General features: G+C 36.2%; 1 protein-coding gene across 14 annotated transcripts in view; it reads left to right on the forward strand.

The window, feature by feature from the left end:
• The window catches only part of TRPM6 (transient receptor potential cation channel subfamily M member 6), a 164414-nt gene that overhangs the window by 51113 nt on the left and 85584 nt on the right, over window positions 1-27717 (forward strand). For 7 of the 14 annotated variants that reach the window (XM_036238423.1, XM_016146203.2, XM_036238421.1 and 4 more), the window contains 4 exons: window positions 18237-18316; window positions 21326-21364; window positions 25597-25774; window positions 27381-27594. In XM_036238423.1, the coding sequence (XP_036094316.1) occupies window positions 18237-18316; window positions 21326-21364; window positions 25597-25774; window positions 27381-27594 (511 nt within the window). Of the gene's footprint in view, window positions 1-14186; window positions 14310-18236; window positions 18317-18477; window positions 18512-21325; window positions 21365-25596; window positions 25775-27380; window positions 27595-27717 lie in introns of all 14 variants that reach the window. The other 7 variants (XM_036238425.1, XM_036238424.1, XM_036238427.1 and 4 more) reach the window with 2 other exon arrangements.

Below are 27717 nucleotides of genomic sequence, written 5' to 3' on the forward strand. Positions count from 1 at the left end.
GCATTATAAATTAAGCTTTATAACTTGTATGCTGCAAGAGCAACAAAATCATAGCCCTAAAATATAAAAACATTTTCTGAATGGATAAAGAAAATGTGGTATATATGTATATGTGTATTTATTATATATGTGTGTATAAACATTATTCAGCCTTAACAAGTGAGAAAATTCTGACCATGAGAGGATAGTATGCTAAGTGAAATAGCCAGTCACAAAAAGACAGATATTGCTTGATTCCACTTACATGAGGCTATCTAAAGTAGTCAAATTAACTGAAAAGGTAGAATGGGATTTGCGAGAGGCTGAGCAGAGAGGAAAACGAGAAGTTGTTTAATGAGCATAAAGTTTCACTTTTGCAAGATGACAAATTTCTGGAGATCAGTCACACAAATATGTAAATCTACATAATATTAAATTGCACTCTTAAAAATGGTTAGGACGAGGAATTCTATATTATGTGTATTTTACCACAATTAAGAAAAAAAAGATTTTCAGACAAACTACATAATGGGATATGTCCTATACTTTGAATATGGTGATCGAACCTACTTTTGGCTGGGTTCAGCTTTTGCCTGGAATCTTTTCCATAGTGTAGGATAAGGGTAGCAGTGGACTGCCCTGGAAAGTTTCTTCTGATGGACCAGAATGATTAGTAGGTCCCCTTGCTGGGAACAGCCCAGTGCTACTTTGCCTTTGTTTTCATTTCCATATCTCTGGGGAAGAGTTTCCTCAGTTATTTATAGTACAGATAAACTCTGAGACTGTTTCAGAATGCCATGGTCAGTTATGCAGTTGGGAGCAGTGAGAAGTGGTCATACTATTTGCCTTAGAATTTGCATTCTTTTTCAGAGTTTGCAAGCACATTTCTTTTCAAGGGCCTTCCTGTCCATTTTGATTGAAAATGAAAATGTTTACTCAGTAGCATAGACAGGTGCTTTTCCCAGCCCTGGTTTGTCTGCATTTTCCTTGCTGATGTTTGCTCTGCGTACTGGCTATGGATTTTGAAATGGTCTAGGACCAGACAAGGAAAGGTCAGATATCCTTGGTCCGATTGCGACTGTACAGTGTGTTTTGACTGGAGAGACCAGCCTGGTAAATTTGGTTGTTCTTTTTCCTTTCACCTCTTCCTAAACTCTCTGTGGCCATTATACAGAATTTTCTTCCAGCCAGACTCAAAGCCCAGTGGGGCGAATGATTGTAGGCAACGAAAGTTCTCTCTTCGCTTTACTATTGTGCACTCAGAGCTTCTTATAAATGGTCATTTTTAATGTGAGCAGCCACTTCACCCAGGAGAAGAAATATCCCTGTCTGTCAGAAACTTGTGTTTTCTGTAGTGGGTGTACTGGGTGATCTTGATGAAAACATACTCTCTTGGCATTTCCCACCCCCTGCTGTGTGTGTGAGTTTAACATTCTCTTTATTTTCCTAGCATTGGGGTATGTTGGGATATGAGCCAGGAGGTCCTGCTCTAGTTGCCCACGCAAACCAAAGGAACTTAGGTTTATGTATAACGTTGCTTGTGATTAGAAGATCACAGAGTCTGAAAATCATATGCTTTTGGGGAATGTCTAGCATATTCTTAACTTTCTCATTGATTTCCCTCAGTTGCAACTGAAAAAAGGAGTAAGATATGGTAATTATAAACTTCTCTAGAAATATTAACAGGGAGGTAGAAGAGTAATGAAAGAAACCAGAATTCACAAAAGGTCATTTACTGCTGACTACATGCCCTCCTGGCCTCAGCAAGTTTCCTCAGTGTCCTTGTCTACATAGCAAATAGCCACTGTTTACCTGTCACCTCTTTTTAAGAGCTGCAAATGCATCTTGAGACAGAGATTCCTTTTAAAATCTGATGAGAGCAATAGTGTAGGGGCTGAAAAACTCAAACTAGAGTGTGGAGACCCTGCCTGGTGGGTTTAAGATGAACTGGTTAGTGTAAGATGTGTCTATAAATGGCTGTTCACCTTCAGCCCCAGTAAACTGTTCCCAGGCTGGAATACAAGTCTTGTATTGTCATAGTGTTTTTTTTCTTTCCTTGTTAAAGAAAATGCAGACGTACAGATTCTTTCTTGAATGTGAAACCTCCTTGTCTTTACATTTCATTGGTTGCTTCCAAAGATTTTTAAACATACTTTATGGGCTGAACAAAACACACTTGCGGCCTGCTTTCTGCCCATGCCACTCCTCCCTTTAAAAAATGTTAACAGGTTTATTGAGATATAATTCATGTATTATATTCACACATTTAAAGTGTACAATTTAGTGGCTTTTAGTATCTTCACAGAATTGTACATCTGTCACCACAGTCAATTTTTGAACATATTCATCATCCCCAGAAGAAACCCCACACCTTTTAGCTGTCTATCCCCGCCAGTCCTAGACAACTACTGATCCACTTTCTGCCTCTACAGATTTTCATATTCTGAGCATATTGTATAAAGGGACTCATACAGAATGTGTTCCTTTGTGATTGGCTTTCACTTAACATAATGTTTTGAAGATTTATCCATGTTGCAGCATGGATCTCTACTTAATATTTTTGTGTTGCTGACTAATATTCCATTCTATGAATACAGTTGTCCATTCAACAGTTGGCGGATATTTAGGTTATTTCTGCTTTCTGGTTATTATGAATAATGATTCTGTGAACATTTATGTACAAGTTTTCATGTGGACATATGGTTTCATTTCACTTGGGTAGATACCGAGAAGTGGACTTGCTGGGTCATATGGAAATTCTATGTTTAGCCTTTTGAGGAACTGCCAGACTGTTTTCCAAAGTGGCTATACCACCATTGTTACCAGCAATCTACTAGAGTTCCAATTTCTTGCTGTCCTCATCAACACTTTGTATTGTCTGACCTTTTGATTATAGCTATTCTAGGAGGTGTGAAGAGGTATCATATTGTGGTTTAGATTTGCATTTTCCTAATGATAAATGATGTTGAGAATCTTTTCCTGTGTTCACTGGCCATTTGTATATCTTCTTTGCATTAGTGTGTATTCAGATCCTTTTTGCGTTACTTATTTTTGATCCAGCTCTTGAGATTTTATCCTAAGAAATGCATGTAGTCACAGCCTCACAAAAGTTGTTATACAATTTTTAGGAGTTCGTGATTTTCTTGATATCTCTCTGTGGGTCTGAGGATCCCCATGGAGGACATGCTAGGTAGCTGGTATTTTTCTGGGGATTTTATGTGCTCGATCTCACCCATGATTATCTGCAAGGGACCTCATGGGATTTGTGTGCGGATTAGATGTTCGGGAGAGTGATTTTGTAAACCCTAAAACACTATACAGCTTCAGGGATTGGGATAGGCGCAAGTTCTGAGGGTAAGTGACAGTGAAATGAAGTTAAGGGCATGAACTCCAGTCAGACTGTCTGTGTTTGAATCCCAGTGTCATTTTTATGAGCTATTATGTTCTTGAGCAAATTAATTTCTTAACCTCTCTGACTCAGTGTCCTCATTAGTAAAATGGAGATAATAACTTCACCTAATTCCCACATGCTTTTGAACAGAGTTAATATAAACGAAGTGCTTTGCATTGTGCAGGTGGGTGCATAGACATGCTGAATAAATTGTTAACCTGCTGCTGTGGACTAAATGTTTGTGTCTCCCAAAATTCATATGTTGAAGCTCTAATCTCCAATGTGATGGCATTTGGAGGTGGGGCCTATAGGATGTAATTAAGTCTTGAGGATGGAGCCCCCATGAATGGGATTAGTGCCCTTATAGGGAGAGACAAGAGAGATCTATCTGCCTGTCTGCCCTATGAAAGTACAGGGAGAAGGTGGCCATTTTGAACCAGGAAGAGGGCGTTCACCACAATTCATGCACAACTCTGATCATGAACTTTCAATTTCCAAAACTGCAAGAAGTAAATGGCTTTTTTTTCCCCCTTGTGCAAACCAGTTTATGATATTCTGTTGTAGTAGCCCAAACTAAGGTACCTGCTATTAATATTATCTTATAGAATGGACCAGGTTATTATCTTACAGTGGAGCACCTTGGTCTTTGAATATGAAAACATCTTTTTCTTCTTTCTGGAGAAAATAGATACTCTCCATTGATATTTTAAAGAGCCAAGGGGTTTTTGTAAATTAAATCTTACAATCTTAGGAAGGAGAATTTTTCTCCCAGAAGGATTCAATTCTCTAGGGTACTTTACAGATTCTTGGTCTAGATTAGTTAAGGCTTTCTAACCTTTGTTACCACTGTTAATGGTCTACGTTAAAGTGATTTCGAAAACAAAACAACCCCCCCCCCCCCTAATCTTTGGTCTTATCTGGCCTAGCGAAACTCAGATTTTTAAGCAGGCAATTTTGCTCTCTGGCCAGCGGGTCTAGAAAGTAGATATTGTTCAACAGAGAAGAGGGTCCAAAGTCTTCAAATTTAAACTCTTTCTAAAATTAGCAAGAGTTTTTAGAACACCCTTAAGAAAGACAAACTAGGATGGAATTGTGAATTGGCGTAAGACTTTACAGGTGGAATCTTTGTTCTTGAACAGAATAAAGAGACAAGCTGCTCAGGCTCCTGTTTTGGTTTCTCACAGCCACCGCCCTTAGAAGGAAACCATTCTTGAGAAACAACTCTTAGAGCAGAGACATTTCAGACAGAAATTGCTACTTACTGGCTGGTATTTGGGTTTGGTAAATATCAAGCATGAAGAGCAGGGTGATAGAAGAAGGGTTAGGAGACACTTACCCTGAGGGAGCCCTTTGTGGTTTATCTTATCTCTGTGGAGTCCTCTTGATGTTAGAGTCTCTCTTTGAGTTTAATTGAAGGGAAAAACTCTATAAGGTCTTGGCCACCGGAGAGTTTTTGAGAGTTACTGGGATTCCAGTGTTATGTCAGGTTTGTTCTCTGACCTACAGGTAATGATTTTTGTGTATGTATATTTGTGGCTTGGGTTTATTAAAGGAAAAACTTTCATGACACTTGACACATGATATATATAGGAACTACTGCAATATGGGTTTTGCGGTAGGGAAGAAAGATTGCGCTCAACTCAAACACAAGGACAAGTAGAGATTTATAGTCAAAGAGCAGGGTGGGGGTCAGTGAATGAAAAATGACTAAGAAAAAACAATGAGGCTAGGGGGATTCTTGTTAGACCAACTCAACAGGATTCTTGTTGAAGTCAGTCCAGGGTGATCAGATACCGAGAGTGGGAGAGTTTTACTAAACTTAGCAGGATTCTTGTTGCAACTGGACTAAGAGGGTCCAAAGACAGAGGCCACGACTGGGGCCTAGTCAGAAAAGAAGACTCAAGTCAGAAAGAGCCTGACTCAAGTTTGATCAAGGAGAGAGTTTTGTTGTTTGCAGCTGGAAGTGGCTAAGGTAGAGTGTTCCTCTTTATAATGTAATCGCTAAATATTGTGAGCATTGAATGACACATTCTTAAAAAAAGAAATGCTGCTTTTCTTTTGTTTGAATCCTCTTTTATAATAATCTTTTTGGTCATGTTAAGGCCTCTTCCTTATGGATAGAGTCTATATCTTCTTGTTTTACAATAGCAGAGGAAATAAAATACAGAACTGTCATATTAACCAAAACTCAATGAAAATGGAAAGCTGTTCTGTAGCTTTGCTCTTCAGTGACTTAGCGAAAGCATTGCGAGGTAGTTATGTTCCCTTTCCTTCTCGAACTCCATTAAAAGTATAGTCAGTCTCAAAAAACAGCACGGAACTTTGAAAATCAACAGCCAGATTTAAAAGTTCGGAAAATTTATCTTGGCAAATGATATCTCATATCTGCCAACTTCTGTTACTTACCAGGATTCTTGGTCTCCCACTGACAGACTTGATTCTCAACTTCCTGGACTATCCTTGTTTTATTAAAATATATTTTTCTTCTTAGAATTTTGTTAGAATTAGTTATCTTGATGTGATTTTATTTTTCTGAAAAAAAAAAGTTTTGTACCTTACTCTAAATCTTTTAGCTTAAATTAAGATAAAAATCTTGAAGATTTCTATTGTTAAACATATTTTTAAAAATTAAGTTAAAAATATTAAAGATGAAAATGAAAATCTTACATTAAGATATAAGATTTAGGGGAGGTCATATTCTTAGTGATGACTGGTAGAAATCTTTTGAAAATAATTTTTTAAAAAACAAAAGTAAATAAATCAATTAAATTAAAAGGAATCTTCCAAAATTCTATACTGTGGAAACAAGTGTATGATACCCTCTGAGATGATCCTTGGTCAGATATATTTAGGGGAATAGTGGATAGTTCTGGAGAGTCACAAGACTTGCATGTGCTTAAAGGGCCAGAAAACATTTTCTTTTTCTTCCATGTACTACCTTTGTTCTACAGGATATACTTTAGTAAACTTTGGTAAAATGCTACTATATGTGCCTAGAACTCAGCTAGGCACTGTGGGAACTACAATAAAGAAAACAATTCCCTATCTATGAGACTTAGAGTGTCAAAGGTCTAAATAGGTCATGACAGTACAGTACATGGGGCTGGGACTAAACACAGAAGCCCCAGAGGCACATGAAAAGAGATCCTGCTTCAGAGATCCATAAAAAGAGTTTCTAGATGGGTTTTCTAGAAGATATGATGTCTAAATTGATGGAGAAAGGAGTAGAGAGGAGAGTATTTTAGGAAAAGAAAAGTGTGTAGGGAGGACCACGAGGTGAATTCAGAGAATTCAGAGTTGTTCAGTGTATTTAGAATGTAGATATTGAGGTAGGAAGGGGCAAGAGATGAGGAGAAAGAAAGAGAGAGAGAGTGAGAGAGAGAAAGAGAGAGAGAGAGCGTGCCCACATGAGTGCCAGCGAGGGAGCCGACTTCAGATGTGGCAGTGGGCCATGAATCATGTGAAGGACTTTTGAACTTTATCCTGAAGACAATGGCCAAACCACTGAATGAAAGGTTTAGGTGAGAATATGTTGTTTATTCTTTCACTTTAAGAAGATTATGGTCTTTATTTAAGAATAGATTGAAGAAAGGGAATTGGGGAGGCAGACCAAATGGGAGGCAATCTAGGTAAAAATTCGTGGTGACATTAGAATAGTGGCAATATGGATGCAGAGAGGTAGGCACATGCAAGAATTATTTTAAGAAATAGAGTCACTAGGTCTTGGTGGTTGATTGACTGGGAGGTAAGGATAAGGAAGAAACAAGAATGGTGTTCTGGTTTCTAACTTGGACACCTGAGTACATTGGGGAGCTCTTAGGGAGTAAAGGAGTGGGTATAGATTTTGGTGGGGGAAATGAGGGATACAGATTTAGATAGTTTGATTTGGAGTAAGAGTCTCTTCTGTTTCTTTTTAAACCTGGCGAGGTCAATAAAGTAGGTTTTAACCCAGTTACCTGAGTTGCAAGTAGATGAATGGACATCCCACAGGCAGTGGGCAGCAAAAAAGCAAACCCTTGTCCTCTAACTCTTGTTCTTTCTCTACTATAATCTACTACTTTTCAAAAATGTGTGACTTTCATAGAAAATAATCAGAAAACCAGTACTATTTTTGTTGAAGTCTTCTGGTCTTAAAGTTGTTTTCTTAGCTGTTCAGTATTCTCAAACGTATTTTCAAAGTTCTGCTTGAGATTTTTTTTCCTTCTGCTGGAAATACTTTTTACCTTCTGAACATTAAAGCCATTTTAGATGATTGAGGAGATTGTTGTTTTTCAGGAAATAAAGCTTTTTGTGTGTATTTTTATTATTTGTAGTATTTTTAAGTAGAATGAGTTGGGTCACCTCAAAATGCTTTTGAAAGGAAGTTGAGTATTAATAAGAAATACTGTGGTTCCCTAAAGCAATTAAAATGCATTATATTCAGTGTATTCTCTATTGTTTAAAAGTTGTTAGTAACTCGTACCTTTTGCTTATAAATTTGTATGTTGGAGGGCAGTGTGGCAATATCTGAATTAACTTAGAAACCTCACTTTTAGGTTTTTATCCTGCAGATATATATGCACACAAAAGCTCTGCTGTATCTATGTTGACTAGACAAATTATGGGACTTCCATACAAAGGAAAACTGGTCAGGACTCAAAAAAATGAAGCAATTATATGTGTAAAAAGATATAAGGATATTCAAGTTATTAATAAGTGAAGAAAAAGCAAGGTTGCAGAATGGTGCGTATAATATGCCTCTATGCTTATAAACACATAGAATGTCTTTGAAAGACTGTCTTTGAATACAACAAACTGTAATAGACGTTCCTTTGTGGGGAGGAAACCGGATGGTTGGAGTACGAGGGTGCAAGGGAGTTTTAATTTTTCCCTGTGCCATCTGTTGTACTGTGTGGATTTTAACCGTTTGCAAAAAAAGTTGTTAGGACTTACATGTTCCGTCAGCAGCCGAGCGAAAACTAAGAATACAAGAACCAAGTGCAGCATTCTAACAATTATAACATTATTGTAAATCTGTTTTGTTTGTTTGTTTGTTTGCTATGTGTCAATTAGGCAGACAATTGTAAAAGATTTGCCTGAAATGATTATAATTTATTATTTTTTAAAAAGTAAGTGGAGTGCATATTTCTAAGTACAGCTAAAGGAATGCTTATGAAAATTTGCAGCTGGAAATTACTCTAACAACCCCTGGGGGCAATCACCCAGAGAGAACAGGATTTTACCAGTTTGCTGACAGAGATTTTTTACGAACTAGAGAAGAAAGGAAATTTACCTTGCTCTTCCTCCATCCTTCCTTTCTTTTCATTATACCTTGCCAGGACTTACCTAATTGCCAGTGATTCCCAATTACATTTACTCTTATCCTCTCCACCCCAAATCCTATTTGCTAAGTGTAGTTTGTCTGCAGTCCCTTGTATTCTGAGGCACACATTTTTAGGTTAGCATATTAGAGACATCCCTGGGACACTGTGTGGCCGTTTTCTCCATAGGGTGTCTAATGGGATACTATTGGTGTTTTCCATCTATCATAAGTTTGGTGGACCCTCTATGGAGAGAGCTTCTCACATGCTTTGTGATCTTTAGGACATATATTTTACTGTGCTGTTGTACTGTAAAGTGCTAGTAATAAAAAGGGACACTGTGACTGCATGTGTGTATCTCCTATCTTCCTTTCTCTGGGTAAGCATGTCAAAGAAGAATGCTGAGATTTGCAGCCTTCAGAACTAAATGGGCTATGACTTCCTGGAACACAGATAATAGGGTCTTGGGCAAAACTACCAAGAAGGAAAGCTCGTCATCTATTCCTTGCCTCTATCAGAAGAGGAAGAATTTTCTTTAAGGCTGAGCCTTCCTCCTTGGCTGTTCATACCACTTATTTCTCTACCCCCAACCCAGCAAAATCTCTAAAGTCATATTCATTCTCTCTTGCATCTTTACTCTCTCTTTTTATTGGCTTCCCTCTTATCTACAAAAAGTTCCAGGCTTTCTCAACATAAAATAAACTCTTTCAACATTGCCTATTAAAGAGTATGGAAGAGCTCTGGTGGCATTATGTAGAACCTGCTCCTCCTTTGTAAAGGGGTAATAATAATTATATTTGTCACACAATTGTGAATATTACTCTAGCTAAAGCGCATAAAAGCATTTAGCACAACTTTTGGCATATATGAAAGTCTACGTTAATGTTGGCTTTTGCTTTATATTGTTGATTTAGTGGCTATCGTTCTTCATATTGTTTCTCCTAAGAGTATCTTACACGAGCTGCCTCCTCTGTTTGCCACCTATTTCCTGAATCCCTCTCCATCTGTTTGTTCGTCATGGACAAAAATCACCATCTTTCTTATTTTCTTTGCAGTATTAAACATATCTCCTCAGTTTTTATTTGAAACTTTTTACTTTTGTAATAATGCAAACTTTTTTTTTTATCAAAGATAGAAACTTTCACCCTTCTCAACTTCAGGTATCATGTCACCAATCCTAATTAGTAATTCCCTGTTCCTTATTCCTGTTTCCAAAGATTCTTGGCTTTTTTCTTTATTCTCTGCTTCCCAGTGACCTCATGGCTTTTACCAAACCTTAAAATAGGTTTCCTCTGAATTCTCCTCTAGGATGAAATCACTACAGTTCTAACCACTGTGGAATTCCATCACCATCTCTCAAAACCTTTGTCATCTTTCAAGGACTTTCCTAAATTCCATGTCCCCCATGAAAACTTCCCAAATATCTCTAGGCAGAAGGGATTTATCCTTTTATGGAATCCCAAGCCTCTTCTTGTACCATACTTGATAGCTATTTTATAATTACAGAACCTTTTGGTGTTGGTATTTGGGACACAGTTTTATTTGTTTTTATTAGAATAATATGCCAATAAAAGTATTTTAAAACGAATGAATGAATGAATAAAGCTATTCTTAGAGGTATCAATAAGTTAAAGGAAGAGTAGATAAACTGGTAAGAGTATATCTGCCTATGGGTTATGAAGGGCTGATCCTGCACTTGTCATCCTTCAGTGACATCTTCGAGAGGGGGATGTTGTGGACACTAAAATCAGCTTATGGTTAAAAATGGAATGCAGTCAAAATTGTCCTTCACAAGTCCTTTATATAGCTCACATATGAAGATTTGATCTCTAATTGCTTTTTCTCTATGTTGGTACTTTCTTCAACTGAGTACTAGATTAAATAGGGGATGTTGAATACAACACACTCATTGAGATGAGATACTTAGACTAAGACATGCCCAGAAATGACTGCATGTAGGCACTAGGGCAAGTGTAAGTGAGAGACAGGATCTACTGTGGGACCTGAGACCAACTAGGTAGACATATAAAGCAAAGATTTTTAGATCCTGCCTCTCACTCACAGTTGCCTTAGTGCCTACATCAGTCACTCTGGGCAGTGGTTCTCCACGTGTGGTCCAGGGACCCCTGGGAGTCCTTGAGACCCTTTCAAAGGGTCTTCAAAATGAAAATTATTTTCATAATGGTGCTAAGACATTATTTTCCCTTTTTGCTTATTCTCTCATGAGTGTATAGTGGTGTTTTCCTGGGGTATATCACGAATCCACAATATCTAAAGAAGCTATTAAAATACGATTTCCTTTTCCAACTACATGTCTCTGTGAAGCTGATTTTCTTTATATACTTCAACCAAGATCACTTATTCCAATAGGTTGGATGCAGAAGCAGATATGAGAATCCAGCTCTCTTAAGCAGGATAGTAAAGATATTTACAAAAATAAAAGACAGTGCTCATCTTATAAATCTTAATTTTTTTCATAAAAATGTCATTTATACTAACATGTAATAGGTTTATTATTATTTTAAATGAACTAATGAGTCCCAGTTTTAATTTCTAACATGTGAATATTGGTAGACATATAAATGAAAGATTTTTAGAGGTCCTTGGTAATTTTTATGAATATGAAGGAGTCCTAAGCTCCAAAAGTTGAACTGCTGTTCTTGGGTATAACACATTTTTGAATATGGAATGGTAGTGAAATTGCCCAAACTTAAAAATATATATTTTTTTTCTTTTTTGACCCTCTCTTTTATTCTTTTAGCAAAAATTTTGAATTTTTTGAAGCTAAATATGTGGTTTTTGTCACGATCAAATGTTAAGAAGTAAAATCTTGTTGCAGTAATCTTTCTCCTTTGCTTCACCGAAAAAATAAAACAAGTAATCTCAATAATGTATATAAATTTTACTGTGGAGGACATAAATAAAACTACCTTTAACCTTTAGTTCCTAACAAAGACTTTATTGTCCCAAAGGATGGTGGGTTTCCTAAAAGTCAGTTATTTAAGAGTGTAGCTTCACTAATCACCCCTAGAAAAGATTTTTTGGACTATGTGGTTCACTCAGATGTAATCCTAGTAAAGTTTTGGATAACTTTAACAAGATATTTGCAGCATAAATAAAAATCGTCTGTGTACATGGATAAATTTGTGGATATTTGCTTGGAAATTGGTGAACATTGAATTTATCCATTTTGAAAATTTAAATATTAGAGTGGTTTATACGACAAATAAGCCCAACTTCAGTTAAACTCAGTATTTTCTATCCAAAGGTAGCTGTAACAAATACTCATAGGGACCTCCCATTTCCTTTTCCCTTCTTATCAAAGTGACTTAACAAGATCTGAAATTGTATGCATTGTGTTTGCATATTTTATTCCCCAGAAGACAGGATAAGGCTGAAGCATGAGTGACTTCAGAGGAAAGGATGTCTTGTCACTACTATTTGAAATTGTATTTTTGGATGGACATAATAAGAACTTTCACCAGTTTGGGGAGGGGAGGGTCAGGGAATGAAATTATTTTACTTCGAACTTTTATTTGGAGGTTCACTGTTGAGTTCTTCCAATTCTGCACTAGGCTTATAAAATTCTTACTCACTTACTCATAAATTTATGTGATCTAGAAATTCATTCTGAGGTTCTAAATGCCTTTGCTCAACAAGGGAATATGTGAAAATGTTAGTAAAATTTCTCACCTAAATGGGAGAAATGGCATTTTGGGGAATTGTGTTATTTACTTGACATTACATTTTTAAAGACATTACCAAAGCAATCACTACCAGCAAAATAGTGCTTACCTTTTACCACACACATGGAATGTTATTTGGTGTTCTTAAAATACTCTGAAATGCTGCCTCCTGTAAAGATCGTGTGGATGAAAAAGGAGTGTGTAATAAATCATAGTCAGTCATGCTCCAGGCCTATAACTTCTTTTAAGCCAGCCCTGTTCCTTGTTCCTGTGCATCTAGGTTAACACGTCTTTGAAATGCCAGAAGTAATACCCTTCCAAGGTGTAACCACCCTCAAAGAGAGCACATAATCTTAACTATGCTGTAATCCAATCTCAGTTTTGCTTTCTCCCACCTTCATTTAATCTTCTTTACCTTCCCTCTTTAAATTCAAATGCATAAAAGAAGTTGAAAAACTTATTCACTCAAGCATTTGAAATTTTGCTTCCAGCAATTGTCAGTTTGGACTCAAACTCTTATAAAAATTCTCTGTGGGTTTGGATGTTTCTTCCATTGACATTATTTTTTTTTTACCGGAAAACCAGTCAGGTCAATTCATGGCAGTGTTGGTGAACCAGATCCTTGGGTTTTGGTTATTTTAGGTTTAGTTCCCTTTTGCCTGAGACGTTAATCTCAGATCAAGAGTTCCATAAGGTATCCCTGCAGAATGTGGATAAAACCATGCAGAAGACCCTGAGCTGACTCTTCCAAGTGGACAGGCCGGCTTTCCATTGATGGAATTCCCTGAGCTGATAGATTGTACCCTGCGGAAGTCTGCTCACCCGGTTTGAAGAGGTCCTTGCTCCAAGGGAGGGGCTGCATAGAGAAAATATCAAGTGTCAATGTGGAGTTTGAAAATATTACTTCTCTATTTGATCCATTCTGGTGATATAGATTAAGATAATGCCCCGTCTTGAAGTAGATTACAATAATTTTGAGAGAAAAACAACTGAATAAGTGCAATTAAAGATTGTGAGTAGTGTTGTGTATAAGATAGTGAGACATAAAAATGGGAGTAAGTAGTCAGTTTCACCTGGAGTATTTGTTAGATATTAGGTTTTTTAAGTTTAAGAAAATTCATGGCCTGTTACTTGTGTACCTTTTCACTCCCAGTCACATAGCCTTCTGGATATTAAAACATTCATATATACATTAGAATAATTTTTATAAAAAAATTAAGGAATGCCTTTAAGATTATGCCTTCTCAGAGATTCCCTAGAGAGAAAAATCTGTTATCTGGAAACCCTAAAAAGCCCCAGTACAGGAATACTTTCTGTGAAGGAAGGGATTAGTTCATGTATAGCTACGGCTAGAGGATTAGTCTTTGGACATTTCTTTGCAATTCCCCGCCCTTATCCCAGGCCTGAGATTGGATGTAAAATGTGATTATGTTTGAGGGTGAGGCAAACTGTGACCCACACTGAGCCTGAGACCAATATTATTTCACTTCTCTGTCCTCTGCCATTTCCTCCTTCAAATAACAATTAAACAAACAAAACCTCCCAGGATATAAGAAGACACCCAATCAATAAAGACTGCAGAAATGGCGTAATCTTCACTGTCAACTACCACCACCTTGATAATTTGCTGCTACAAGTGGTATAAAACAGCATGTTGGCTATTTGTCCCACATAGATTGGGCTATTGAAGTAAGAATGGGAGTTGTAAGCAGAAAGTTTCCAAGTTCTTATTGGAACAGGTTTCCTGTTTACACCTTTGGAGGGAAAATTTTGTACATGGATTCCCGAAGTTCTATTTTAAGTGTGTTCATTTTGTTGCTCATTCAACAGTTATTGGCTTGGACCCTGGGGCAACAGAAATGACTGAGCTTGTAGGAGCTGGAGTCAAATGGGGGAAGTGGACCTGTAAAGATCATTTAAAATATGAGAGGCCCTAGGTGAAAAGGTTTGGAGGTAAGGAAGTATTTTTCTCTGAAAAATTACATCAAAGTTAAATTCCCAGGCCACCAAACAAAGCTAATTTCACCTTTGATATTACCATTAAGTCCCAGGGAGAGTTCTAAGACTTTATTTATTTCTTTCAACAGCTCTATGAAGTATTATTATTATCTCCATTTTTAATAGATGAGCAGACAGGCATGAAGAAACTTGGCCAGATAGTCCTACTAGAGTCACCTATCTAGCCTTATGAAAGAGCAGAGTAGTTGAGCATAGCTTGCTTAATTTGTATATTTAGGCTCTGTAAGAACCTTAGAACCTGTAAAGAATTTTAAGAGTTTATTTGAGCCAAGACTGAAGATAACTGCTGTAAGCAAGATCTCAAATGTTCCCAAGAGTAACACTTTTACAGTACGTGTGTGTGCGTGCGCGCGCATTTGGAATTAAAGGAGGTAAGGAAGATTACTTGAAAGTGGGAGAAAGCAAAGTGGCGAATGGATGTTGGGATAGTTAATAAGATCATGAGCTTTCTTGAGGGTGGATGCTTCTTTTTTGAGGGTTTGAAAAAAGATGATTACTCTGGCATTCCAAAGGTATGTTAATCTAGATCCACAAAAGCAACTGACAGGACTTGCTTAAGGCAAAGATAAACCTTTTAATAAAAAAGCAGTTATGTGGTTGGGGTGTGACTACCCACTAAAAGAACCCAGAAAAGGGTTTATGATCAGGAAACTTTGTGAGGTTATTTTCCTTGGAACCCCTTTTCATCCACAGCTTTTAAATTAAGTATCTTATTTAGAGCTGTTTTTAATAGTTAATTGGTACACACGAAGTTTAATGGTATTAATTTATTAATATAAATTGTCTCCTTTTTATTCTAAGTGCCTTCAGAGCTTGTCTTATTTGCTTTTGAATCCCAGCATGCAACATAGAGGCCTATCCCAAAATATTTGCTGAATGAATTCAAATATTTAGAAATTTAAAACTATTTGAAGACATACTAACTCCCCTGTGACACCTTTCTTGGTGCTTTGCAAAAATTAGGTACTTAATAAAAGTTTGGGGAATGAATAAAGGAAATTGTTAATGTTTTTGAACAGGGGACAGAGCTTGCTGATTCTAAAAGATTATGTCATTTCTTATTAGAATAAATAGTGTTGAGTTTACTTTGTTTAGTTCATTCTAACTTCTGTAACTGGATTTTTCTAGATTTGTATGTTTTTAGTTTTTACCAATTTAGTGAATGTCTTTTAACATATAAAGAGGTTGCTGAATATGCAAAGGGGATAAGAGGGGTGAAATGATCTAAGACAACTGTGGACTAGATCTGGGTTGTCCTCATATATATGTTTAAAATGCATGGAAATAATATCTGTGTCCTCGCCCACTCCTACTTCTTTTGCTTAATGAGATCTGGACTTTGAATATGCTGCTAACCTAAAAATAAAAGGTCCTTTAAAGTTACTGAGAACACTTTAAAAAGTTCTATTAGACTTATAAGTTTGCCAAATTTTTGAACAGAGAGTTATTAAATTCCTTGAAATATCTCATCATGTTTCAGGCAGGACAAACAATAAAAAATTCTAGAGTACCTGCTCAGATGGCCAAAGTTTCTTTTAGGATGAATTTAGAAATTATTTTTGTCTTTTAGAAACTTTGTTTATCTCTTAAAAATGCATTTTATTGTCCCCAGATGTTTGGGTTCCTCTCCTTATGAAATCTCTTATGATAAGCAACATAACAGAGACAAAAGGAAACAAAGGAGTGCAATAAAACTTATCCATAGAAATAGCATTTCATTGCTCTTGTGGCATTTCATTGCAAGCTGGCACCTGGGGCAACCACCTGTTGAGGAAGAAAAAAAGCCCTCTTTTGAGGGGAAAACTCCAGATCTCAGATAAAGAAAGGCATTTGACCTCAACCAAAAAGGAGGGAGGTCCGACCTAAGAATGTTTCACAGTCAAGGTCACAGCAGTCCATGGAAGTGGTGAGCACAAAAGAGGCTCTTTAAGTACCATACCCAGTTATAGGGGATGGTGGATCATGAGGGTGAGGCCACTTTAGATCCTGTTCAGCTACACCCAGATGTTAACCTAAAAAAACAAAAAGGCCTTTCAAAGTGAGAGGCAACAGGCATTTTATTTGAGAACAATAAGAATTGCTATTCAGGAACACTACTTTGAAATGCCTTTCATTTTTAGGTTAACAATACACAATTCTATTCTGTAGTGAACAGTTATGTTTAGGGTTGGCGCATATTGAATAAGGTATATGAGTTTCACATTGAAGTATGTAAAGGATTCCATAAGTGGTTCATTTGTAATGGAAGGGGAGGAAAAGCTTTTCCTCTCTTTTAAGTTTGATAGCTGGGTCTGTAAAATAAACTGGCACAACCAGCAGACCAGATACACAGGAGAAAAGGTACACAAATTTACTAATTTTTAATATTATATGTACAAGGACATTACAAGAAAACAAAAGTAAATACTTCCTCCCCCACATTTCCCCCCAAGAAAAAGGTGAGATTTGAGAACTTACTGCTCTCTTAGTAAGGAGAAGGAGTGGGGAATGTAGGCAATTTAGGAGAGAGTAATGATTTTTTAAGGATGGGCCCTTAGAATAAGATGGGAGATATGATAGTTTGTGACAGTTTGTCTGGTCGTCACTTCTAGTATCTTCCCTTGTGATAAGAGTTAATCTTCCCTGGTTGTTGAAACTTTCAGGGAAGAAATTCATGTTAAAATTGAGTTCCTTTTGGAAGATCTGTCTTTAGGCAGATAAGGGGAGTTCAGAAAATGCTTCTTTGCATTTGCTCTTTTTCAAGTATCTATATCTCAGAATAATCCATATATCAAAGTAGGGTACTTTTGGATGGCATGTCCTGAACTCCTTCATACTCATCTGGGAACCTGTGGACAGTGTGATATTGAGGTTCCATAGCTGGATTTATAACATGTTTTCTGGACCAGTGCATTTCCTTAAACCGTAAAATGAGAATAGCTTTAAGAGTGAGAGAGAGGACTGCACTAACATAGAGTCTGAAAAAGCCACCTTGTAGAATCTGGCTCACTGCCCATCCATCACTGCTCATCCATCACTGCTCTACACATTTGTGTGTTTCATGGATAAAAAAGGGGTCCTGTAATAAGAATGGTAAATCCAGTGAGGGAAAGCTCTTCACAGGGTGATCTGATCATAAATTCCTAACTGGACAGATCATGGTGGGTAGTGAGTGATATGCCAGACACGTAACCTTTTTAGTAAAAGGTTTATCTTTGCCTTAAGCAAGCCCAGTCCATTGGCGTGAGAATGGGGAATGATTCTTGGTGGATGTTTTATTGGTCAGGAGATAAGTCTCAGTCTTCTGCAAATCAGGCATTTACAGAAAATCAGTTTCTCAGTTCTCGATTTCTGTTCTGAGGGTACATTCTCCATTTTGTATCCTTCAGTTCCATTTTCGATTGAAACTTTTTTTTTACAGACTCTTGCTGAGGTTGCATTTCTCCTCTGAAACTCTTTTCAGCATCCTGTGAAGTCTTAGGAAAAGTAGGACTTAATGAATGAGAATTTTGAAGTTTGAGAGCTCGATATTCACTCTATAATATTATGGCATAAGATTTAAACATGATTTTTATAGTAGAATTAAGAGAACACATCAGTTATATCTTTATTTCCTTGTTAGAGTTTGTGCATTTAGGAATCTTTCACTTAAGATGAAATTATGGACCAGTTAACTTTGAATATTTTTGTGTACACATTTGCTTTATTTGTGTGTATGTTGTTTGTAATAAAAGCCAGTAAATGCTTAGCCTGTTTGGGGTTGGTATTGGCATTTTAATTAGTGTCCATAATATCTAAATATATCTTGCCCACCTGAACTACTGTGGCTAAACTGTTTGCTCACTTAATTAAAATATAAAAATAACAACACTTTCTATTCAGTTCCAGAAATCCTGGATTGAAGGAGTGTTCAACAAGAGAGAATGTAACAAAATCATACCCAGCTCAAAAGACCCTCACAGGTACAATTTTGAATTGCATTTTTCTTTTTAAAGCTATAGTACTTGGAGGACTGTTTGTGGAAACTTAGGGATGTGACTTGTTTAAAGAATTTGATAATATCTATAAAGTTATATTTATTTTAATTGATGTTTATTTTTTTTTTGTCTTTATAAAATAATAGATGATTATTGTCGAAATTACTACCAGATTTTCTGGTAAGTACAGGGACCTTGTCAATTTTGTACTTCACTCCAACCCCAGGGCCTAATACAGTGCCTACCATACAGTAAGCTCCTGAGAAATGTCTGTTTAATGACAATGAAATATAAAGAAAAAAAAGTACATCAGAATGTTAACATCCTGATGAAGCCAATGCTAATATTATGATGGATTTTGCTCTACTGTTTTATCTTTGATGCTCCTGTTCTTCTTAGTGGGAGGATAGATATCAGGGAAATAGCTAGTTCTACATCCATGCCATTCAGTTTGGATAAAAAATGTACAACTTCTATATATTGAACATTCAAATTATTGTGAATGTTCCTTATCCCCAACTAAAGTGTCTAGAAAATAGCAACCGAAATATTTCAGGACCCTGCTCAGATTATGCTGACAGTCAATTTTAGTTCCATTTTCTTCCCGTGGGGTTTGCTTGAACCATAATGGCCATTTAGAATGATTTGAGTTTGACTACTTTGAGTTTTTGACAGACCCTCACCCCCTCCCTTTTTTTTTTTTTTTAAATTTTTTTTCTTGACAACTCTTTGGAGGCTCTACTTATAGAACAAAATTTAAAACAGCAGCCAGTGAAAGATAGGGGTAGGACGGGTTATGAAAAATTCCTCAGGGTGTTTGGTTCCATGAAACAAGATTGGGTGGCATTGCCTTTGGGGGAAAAAAATTGAAAGGAAACTAAGAGAGCAGCACAGTTGACACTTGAACAACATGGGGGTTATTTGCAGAGATTGCCTATGCAGTCAAAAATCTGCATATAATTTTTGACTGTCCTAAAACTTAACTACCCTCTGTGTCCGAGGGAGTTTGGTTCCAGGACCATTTTGGATACCCAAATCTGTGGATACTTAAGTTTCTTATAGAAATGGCACAGAAAAATACAGTCATCCTTCCTCATTCATAGGTTCTGAACCTTGGATCAAAAATACTGTCGAATCCACAGATGCGAACCCTGGGGATATGGAAGGCTGATTCTATATTTATTGAAAAAATCCATGTATAAATGGACCCGTGCACTTAATATCTATGCTGTTCAAGGCGCAACTGTATTTTAGTTAGGGAGATCCACTCTATTTTTAGATTCCTTTTTAAGGACTTGGTCTAATATTCATTTGAAGTTTAGCAGTCACAGTTGCTTATGAAAGATAGCATGGTGAGGTTAGTGAAATTCTAGTTCGTGGGGAATGACTAAAAGTGTTCCTTGCCTTTGTTAAATATTTACTAGTCCTACCCTCATTGAATTACCTGCGGCTTGTTAGCCCTGTGATTAGAAATTCTCATTTTACCTGCTTATAAAATGTTTATTAAATCTTTTATGACATCCCGTAATGTGATGGTAGCTGCAATGGAAGGCAATCAGAGCTCAGGCATCTCCTACTGCTCTATACATGGAAAATCATCTTCACAGTTACCCTGAACCTCATGAAAAGTGATAAACTATAGGTCATTAGCCCATAGACTCAAGGAGAATATCAATGATTGTAATTCCATGAATGGTCCAAGGAATACTACATTTTATGAAAAAAAAATCTATTTCTGTGTGATTGTAAAAAAGTTAATGGATGATTATGGCTGTTCCTCCTATGCCAACCTTTTCATAGAGCCTCGTAAAATTTTCAAAATTGTAGCATTCATGCAGTTTTCTTCCTTATGGTACACAGGAATAGGGTGGTGATTCACTATTTTAAATTTAGATAAAAGTTTGTCTTTTGTTGACTCTTTTTGTAGCTCTTAATAAACAAATCTGATAGACTTTATTACGTGGTCTTTTTCCTTCTCTTTTGAACTTGTTGAAGTGAAGCTTCTGAGAAAAGACATTCCCAAAAGTCTAGGGCAGGAAGAAATGAAAGGTCTGAATATTCATTTCTGAATAATTTAGAAGGACTCTTGATTCTGTAAACACTACCTTTTCTTTCACTATTTTAATTAGAGTTCTCTTCCTCACACCTCAAAACCGATCACTGATGACCACAATACCAACCCCCAAATCCAGAAGGTTCTTTTAAATTGTAAAAAAGAATGATTAAAAATAATACAAACTGGGTGGCTCCATAGTGTAGTGGTTAGCAGGTCTGCTTTACATGCAGAAGGTCCTGGGTTCTCACCTCAGGTGGAGCCACAGACCGTACCCTGGGGATGCCAGGTCCAGGGAGGGGAGTGCCAGAACCTGGATACATGCTGTGAGCATGTGGGTGGAGATGCCATGCCTTCAGAGATCCAACTCTTAAAGGGAAATGACAATATCCATAGGTCAGGAGTGGAAGTGCGTGTGTGAGGGGAATTAAAGAGGGGGGAAAATAGTACAAACTGTCCTTTCATTTGATAGTGTTATATGCTTTGAAAATTGTTTGTATATGTTTATTTTCCTCCTTGATTCTCAAGAACTCTGTGTTATCTTCATAGTATAAATTATAATAATAATAATAGCTACCATTATGCATACTGCAATGTATCAGGTACTGTAAGATACTGTTCATGTATTATCTCAGATAATCCTTTTAATAACTTCATAAGGTAGATATTATTTTCAGACATGAAAACTGGGGATTATAAGAATTGTGAAATCAGTGAGGTTTAAATTCAGGTATTTTGAGTCGAAACTCTGCATTCTATTAATTAGATCACAGTTGCTGTCATTTGATAACTGACAGTGGACTATTTGGGGAATGATGTATATGAGTACTCAGCAAATCCTGATTTCCAGACCGTGGAAGATAATACATATTTACTACAAAAGCATTAAATATGTTTTCAAATATATTAGTAAACAAACAGATTTCATTTCTTTAATTTAGATGTACCGAAAGATGCCAGGTCTGCCAGAATTTAATCAGGTAAGACTTAGATAAATAACATTTCTTTTAACTTTTAGGCACTCTACCTAAAATTCACTGGGATAGTTTTTCACATCTTGAATGACTTAATGAAAGGGCTTTATTGGTGCATCCTATATACCTTTCCAAGGGAAGTTTTAAAAAAGAAATGTGAGATTTTTTTGGAAGGAGAATGATTGTTTGAATGTAATAGATTACATGAATTACTGAGACATGTAAATAGCTAAGGCCTTTGACAAGAGCTTCTACCAATTGAAACGTCATTGAATTTTCATTTTACTATCTTACATTTTAGTTGGATAATGAAGATGCTTTGTGCACATACAACACTGTTTTTGATGTGTAACTTGTAAGTCATGTGCACCAAAGTCCAAGTCTGACACTAATTCTGATGTTTTTTCCCCCAACACCATCAAGTAATTAACTCAATGCTGTCACTGTCTGGAGATCATGTCAGATCTCATATATTAAGAGCTCAAGACTACCCCACACCCCCAAACCTCCATTTCAGATACAAATGAAAGTCCAAGTTGTCATCTGTGCTTCTGACCTATGGGCTACAGATTAAAGGTTTCCATGCCCCCCTCCATGGTTCAGTTAATTTGCTAAAGCAGCTCACATAACTCAGAAAAGCATTTGCTTATGCTTAATTTCTTATAATGCATATTAAAGAGGATACAGGTGAACAGCCAAATGGAAGAAATACGTAGGGCAATATAGGTGGGAAGGGGCACAGGGATTTCATGTCCTAAGTGTGCCGCTCTCCCAGCAGCTCCATTTGTTCACCAATCTGAAGTTCTCCAAACTCTGTCCTTTTGTTTTTTTATGGACACTCCATTACATAGGCGTGATTGATTGAATCATTGGCCATCGACAATTAATTCAACTCCTAGCACCTTTATTACTCTTATCTCTTAGGAAATTCCAAAGGTTTTAGGAGCTCTGTACCAGAAATGGGGATGAAGACCAAAAACGTTTTTATTACAAATCACAATATCACACAAGATTATGGGCAAAAATAACTCTTTGGGACTATTTAGTGCAAATTTTAATAGTGACTTGCATTTTAAACTATGCGTTAGGAACTGGTTTTACTTTTACCTTTTGTAAGTGGAGGAAAATGAAAATTTCAAAATTATCATATCCTGAAGTTTATGTTACAGATTGAGCTGATGCTAAATTTATCCTGGTTAAAAAAAAAATCGGAATCCAAAATTTAGCAAATTATGGGGAAAGGAAAACACCATCCATAGATACGGGAGGAGAGGAAGGATAGGGTTGCTGGGTGCATTGGTCCACTCAGGCTTCTATAACAGAATACCACAAACTGGGTGGCTTACACAATAGACATTTATTTTCTCACAGTTCTGGAGACTGGAAGTCCAAGATCAAGATGCCATTAAGATTGGTTTCTGATGAAACTTTTTTTCCTGCTTTGCAAACAGTCATCTTCTTTCATATGGCCTTTCCACTAGTCTTTACAGGATTAGAGCCCCACTCGTGATGTCAATTAAAATTTATTGATGCCTTAAAGGGCCTATCTCCACATATAGGCATATCGGAGATTAGGGCTTTAACATATGGATTTTGGGGGACACAATTTAGTCCATAACACCATGGGAAAACTTCCTATTTTTCTAACCTCTTTTACCTTTTCCTTGAATTTTTTTCTCATTTTAGTAATTATTTAAAATTTCGTTAAAAGTCAAAGCAAACAAAAATATACTGAAGCGAAAGGTTTTATTTATTTCTCCTACTTTTTTCTTCAGAACCTCTCCCTGTCAAGACTCTCCCAAACTTACAACCTTCAGAAGTAACTAATATGAACAATACTGGAAAAGCATCTATCTTCACACTATCCAGAAATTTAAAATAGTTAAAACTTAAATTTTTTTTACATAGGACCTAGTTTGATTTTTTTTCCATATGGAGAGCCAAAAGTCCTAATATCAGTTACTGAGTAGTCCATCCTAGGCTCATTCATTTCTGATGTCACCAATGTTATATACTAAATTTCCATATATCTATGGCTCTGTTTCTGAGCTTTCTTTTTAGTATTATTGATTTCCTTCTTCTGTTCCTGGTAAATGCCACTACATTTCATTATTATAGCTTCAGAATGTATCTTTATACCTCATAAGGCAAGTCCTCTATGCTTTATTCTTTTTTAAAAATATTGTCTTTTGGATACTTTTATGCATCCATATGAATTTTGGAATCACTGTCAATTTTAAGATTTTGATGGATATTTTATGTAACTTAAAAAAACAATTTGGGAGAGAATTGGCAGGAGGCATCTTTATAAGTTTGGTACTTGTTAGTGATATATAATTCGTGACTTCTGAAAGTTATAACTAAAGGGAGTAACATGAGATCTTTTAAATTTAATTTATTTTTTTCAATTTGAGGGATGATGAGGTTCTTTGGGGTCACCTTCATAAAATTTAATGAACTGGAAAAAAGTAGAATAAAACTATATGGACTCAAATCAAATGCACAGACTAGAAAAATCTTTAGAACAAAGTGGATTCAAATGGAAGACCGGTTGTATGAAGAGTAGTGATTTATCTCTCCAGGTGTGAATAGTAGTTGCCTGCACTGGTGTTCTGCTTAGAAAAAGCCACAGTGAGATGCATTATTCAGTTAATGAAGAGATGCTTTTTTTATTTTCAAGAGAGACCAGTGCTCCAAAAGATGACCAGATGACACATTTCTCACTATAGGATTCTGATAATGTATATTATGTACATTTGAGATTATTCCTCTTCCCTTTGAGTCAAGAGCCCCTTCATAAGGAACTCCTCTATTTTCTCACTATTTGTTATTTTTTATCCTGTTTCCTTGCTTAGGTGGACCCCATCATTCGTACATGTTCTTATGTTGCTTTTTACACACAAACAAAAGCCTGAATTATTTATGAAGCTGAATAATAATCTTTTTGTATGTAATAGGATAGGTATATGATCTGACATATTTGATGCAAATAATTTTCTTGGTCTTCAGATATATAATTTTTCATTGCAGAAAGTTTTGAAGTTCTACGTATTCAAATTTTAATTTTTTCCTCTGATTGTTCCTAATTCATTGAAGATGAGAAGCTTATTCTTTCACAAATATGATGAGTATTATATTTTGTTAGTTTGTATGTAGATTTAGTTTGAAAAGATCTAACCTTTTAATATACTTAGTTTATTTTGTATAGTAGAAATTATGACTATGAATTTGAAAGTTTCCAAAACTACTAATTATTTGCAAGAACATTTATTAAATTTTCTGCCCCTTAAAATATTACATATATTAATTTCTTATTAATTTATGTTTATAGTTAAGTCTCTTTTATGGCTTTTTTCTCATGATGGTTCTATGTTTACATAGTTCTCTGAACTTGCATATATTTTTCGCATTGATTAACATTCTTCCCTTTTAATGAACCTATGTTTTACATGAGGACATTTTCTTACTCTCCTTAAGTATTGCATGTTAGAGATTTTTAGTTGATATAAAATAAACCATACATATTTAAAGTATACAATTTGAGTTTTCTTTTCACCATTTTAAATGTGTAGTTTAGTAGCATTAAGTATATTCACATTGTTGTGCAACAACTCTCCAGAACATTTTAGCTTGTGAAACTGAAACTCTATGCCTGTTAAACAGTAACTCCCCATTAGTCCCTCCCCCAACTCTTGGCAACCACCATTTTACTTTCTTTCTCTATGTACTTGACTATTCTAGATACCTCATATAAGTGGACTCATATAGTATCTGTCTTTTTGTGACTGATTTATTTCAATTAGCATTAACTTCCTCAAGGTTCATCTACAGGATTTCTGTTTCCTTAATGGCTAAATAATATTCAATTGTATGTATATACCACATTTATAAAAAAATCTGTTTATCCGTTGATGAACATTGGGTTGCTTCTGCCTCTTAGCTATTGTGAATAATGCTGCTGTGAACCTGGATGTACAAGAGACTTTTAGCATTTTTTTAAAACATTCCCCCAAATGATTCGAATGTTCAGTTAAGGGAGAGAACCACTGAGGATGTTTCTAAACTTAGAGGATCATTCAGTGTTAAAAATCTAATATAAGTCTTAATGTGAAATTTTAAAAGTTATTAATATATTTCATCTATACATTACCCTAAAAAATATGGAAATACTACATCTATTTTCTGTTCTGAAATTGTGTGTTTTCTATTTTGAAATTGGTTTTTATCCAAAATTTAAGGTGTTGCTGTGGACGATTGATTGGAGACCATCATGGGATAGATTATGCCTGGACTATCTCTGCTGCCAACGGTGACAAAAATGAACAATGGTCTGTTGAAAAACACACATTGAAAAGCCCTACAGATACTTTTGGCACTATTAATTTCCAAGATGGACAACACATCCACCATGCCAAGGTTTGCTAATACCCTACATTATTTTATTGGTTTTTAACAGGATACAACTTCCAAATTGTATCTCCAAATGTAGGTGATCAGACGACCAGGTGTTATTGCAGAACTAGATCCACATTATTGACCTCTTGACAAAAATGACCTGACCCTTCTCTTTCCTTTATGTCTGAGGGTCATTGTTCCTTTTCCAGATGTGTGTGGTGTGGCCAACTCTTTATTTGACTGACCTCTTTCAACAAGCTTATGACGTCTGTGGAAGAGACTGGCTTATTGCTCTTAAGACAGTTACCAAAGGGCTGGTCTTAAGGAATGCAGAAAGTTACTACCACAGAGCAGGCTTTAGCTGAAGCATGGCCATAGCAATTACTATTCACTCATGGCTGTTCCTGCCTTCTATGTCCTTGTAAGAGCCTCTTCTCAGGGAGGAAATGGCGAAATTTCTCTCTGAACCTCCAAATCATAGTACTGGGTTCTCCAGGCCAGTTTTTCTGCTGTCCCTAATATGGTAATTTCACATGTAATTTGCATAGTATTTACTGGTCGGCTATCTCTCAGCTGTTTCTCTTAAGCTTGTTCACCACCTGCTGCATTATTAGAGGCAGCATTCCCTGGGGAAAATAGAGAGGGCGCCCACCCTCAGGGAAGCTCAGAATCAGCTGTACACTGGAGTATGACCATCAGTTGGATGGTTTTGGAATAATTCTTAATAGTGCAATCATCATAAAGTTTCATAATATGGTTCTACAGTGACCTACATTTCCAGTTACTACACCTTTTGCATTTAATGTTGTGTGTTGTTTTATTTAGTTGGCAGGAAAACAGCCCTTATTCTCCTCTCCAAACCTTTTTTGGAAGCTTACTCTTAAAGTAATTTTTCTTTTAAGTTTTACTCTTCTTCTTTTGCTTCTTATTTTTATTCATGATCACCTTCACTTACTTATTTTTTCATCTATTGAACAAATAGTTATTGGGTGCCCATATTTTGCTATGCCTCAAAGAGCATATGTTCCATGTACAAATGTTGGTTACAGTGTAGGAAAGGGAACATGAAATAAATGTACAATTACCACAGAGGGTGGGGATGTTATGAGAAATAAACACAGTGTTCTTTGAGAGAATAAAAAGAATAACTCCCATTTTTCTAGGACTGTATAAGTAAGTCTCAAGGAAGCCATAGGAAAGTAGGGACAGTTAAGCTGAGATCAGAAAGAAAATGAGATGTTTGGCATCTGGTGAGGCTGAGAGGTAAGACCATTCTAGGTGAAAAAAATAAAAAATAAAAAAGCTTGTGCTATTTGCTGGAGTAGTGATTTTTGTCACATTGAAGTATGTCTGCCTTACCTGAGATCTTCTCAAGAACATCGGTGAGCCAACCTTGAAAATCAGAGGAAGCCTTCCTACCGAGGCTTATAATTCCCAGAAGGAACGTAAAGGGGGTATGAGATCTTTTCAAAGTAAATATTTCCATTATACAAAGATGAATTTTTAAAAAGATGTCAGACACTTCCTTTCAATTTTAGGCCATTTCCATTGCTTTTCTGTGTGTTTATTGTTATCTGGCATATATTTTTCACTATTTTACGTCCATGTCTATATGCTTATCTTCCAGTATATTAGGACTTCTTATGATACAAAGTTGGAACATCTGTTACATTTGATGTTAAAAGAGTGGAAGATGGAACTGCCAAAGCTGGTGATTTCTGTCCATGGGGGCATCCAGAGCTTCAAGATGCCCTCCAAACTTAAGGAGATCTTCAGCCAAGGTCTGGTCAAAGCTGCAGAGACAACAGGAGCATGGATAATAACGGAAGGCATTAATACTGGTAAAGCATACTTTCTTCTAACATACTTTTTTTTTTTTAAATAATTTTTCTTTTTTAACTGTTAATCAAGCAGTATAGCACCTAATCTGTGCTTTGCAATGCTCCCAGGAGATGTGGTAACAT

Source organism: Rousettus aegyptiacus, unplaced genomic scaffold, assembly GCF_014176215.1.
Source record: "Rousettus aegyptiacus isolate mRouAeg1 unplaced genomic scaffold, mRouAeg1.p scaffold_m13_p_3, whole genome shotgun sequence".
In the NCBI taxonomy this organism is placed as follows: domain Eukaryota; kingdom Metazoa; phylum Chordata; class Mammalia; order Chiroptera; family Pteropodidae; genus Rousettus; species Rousettus aegyptiacus.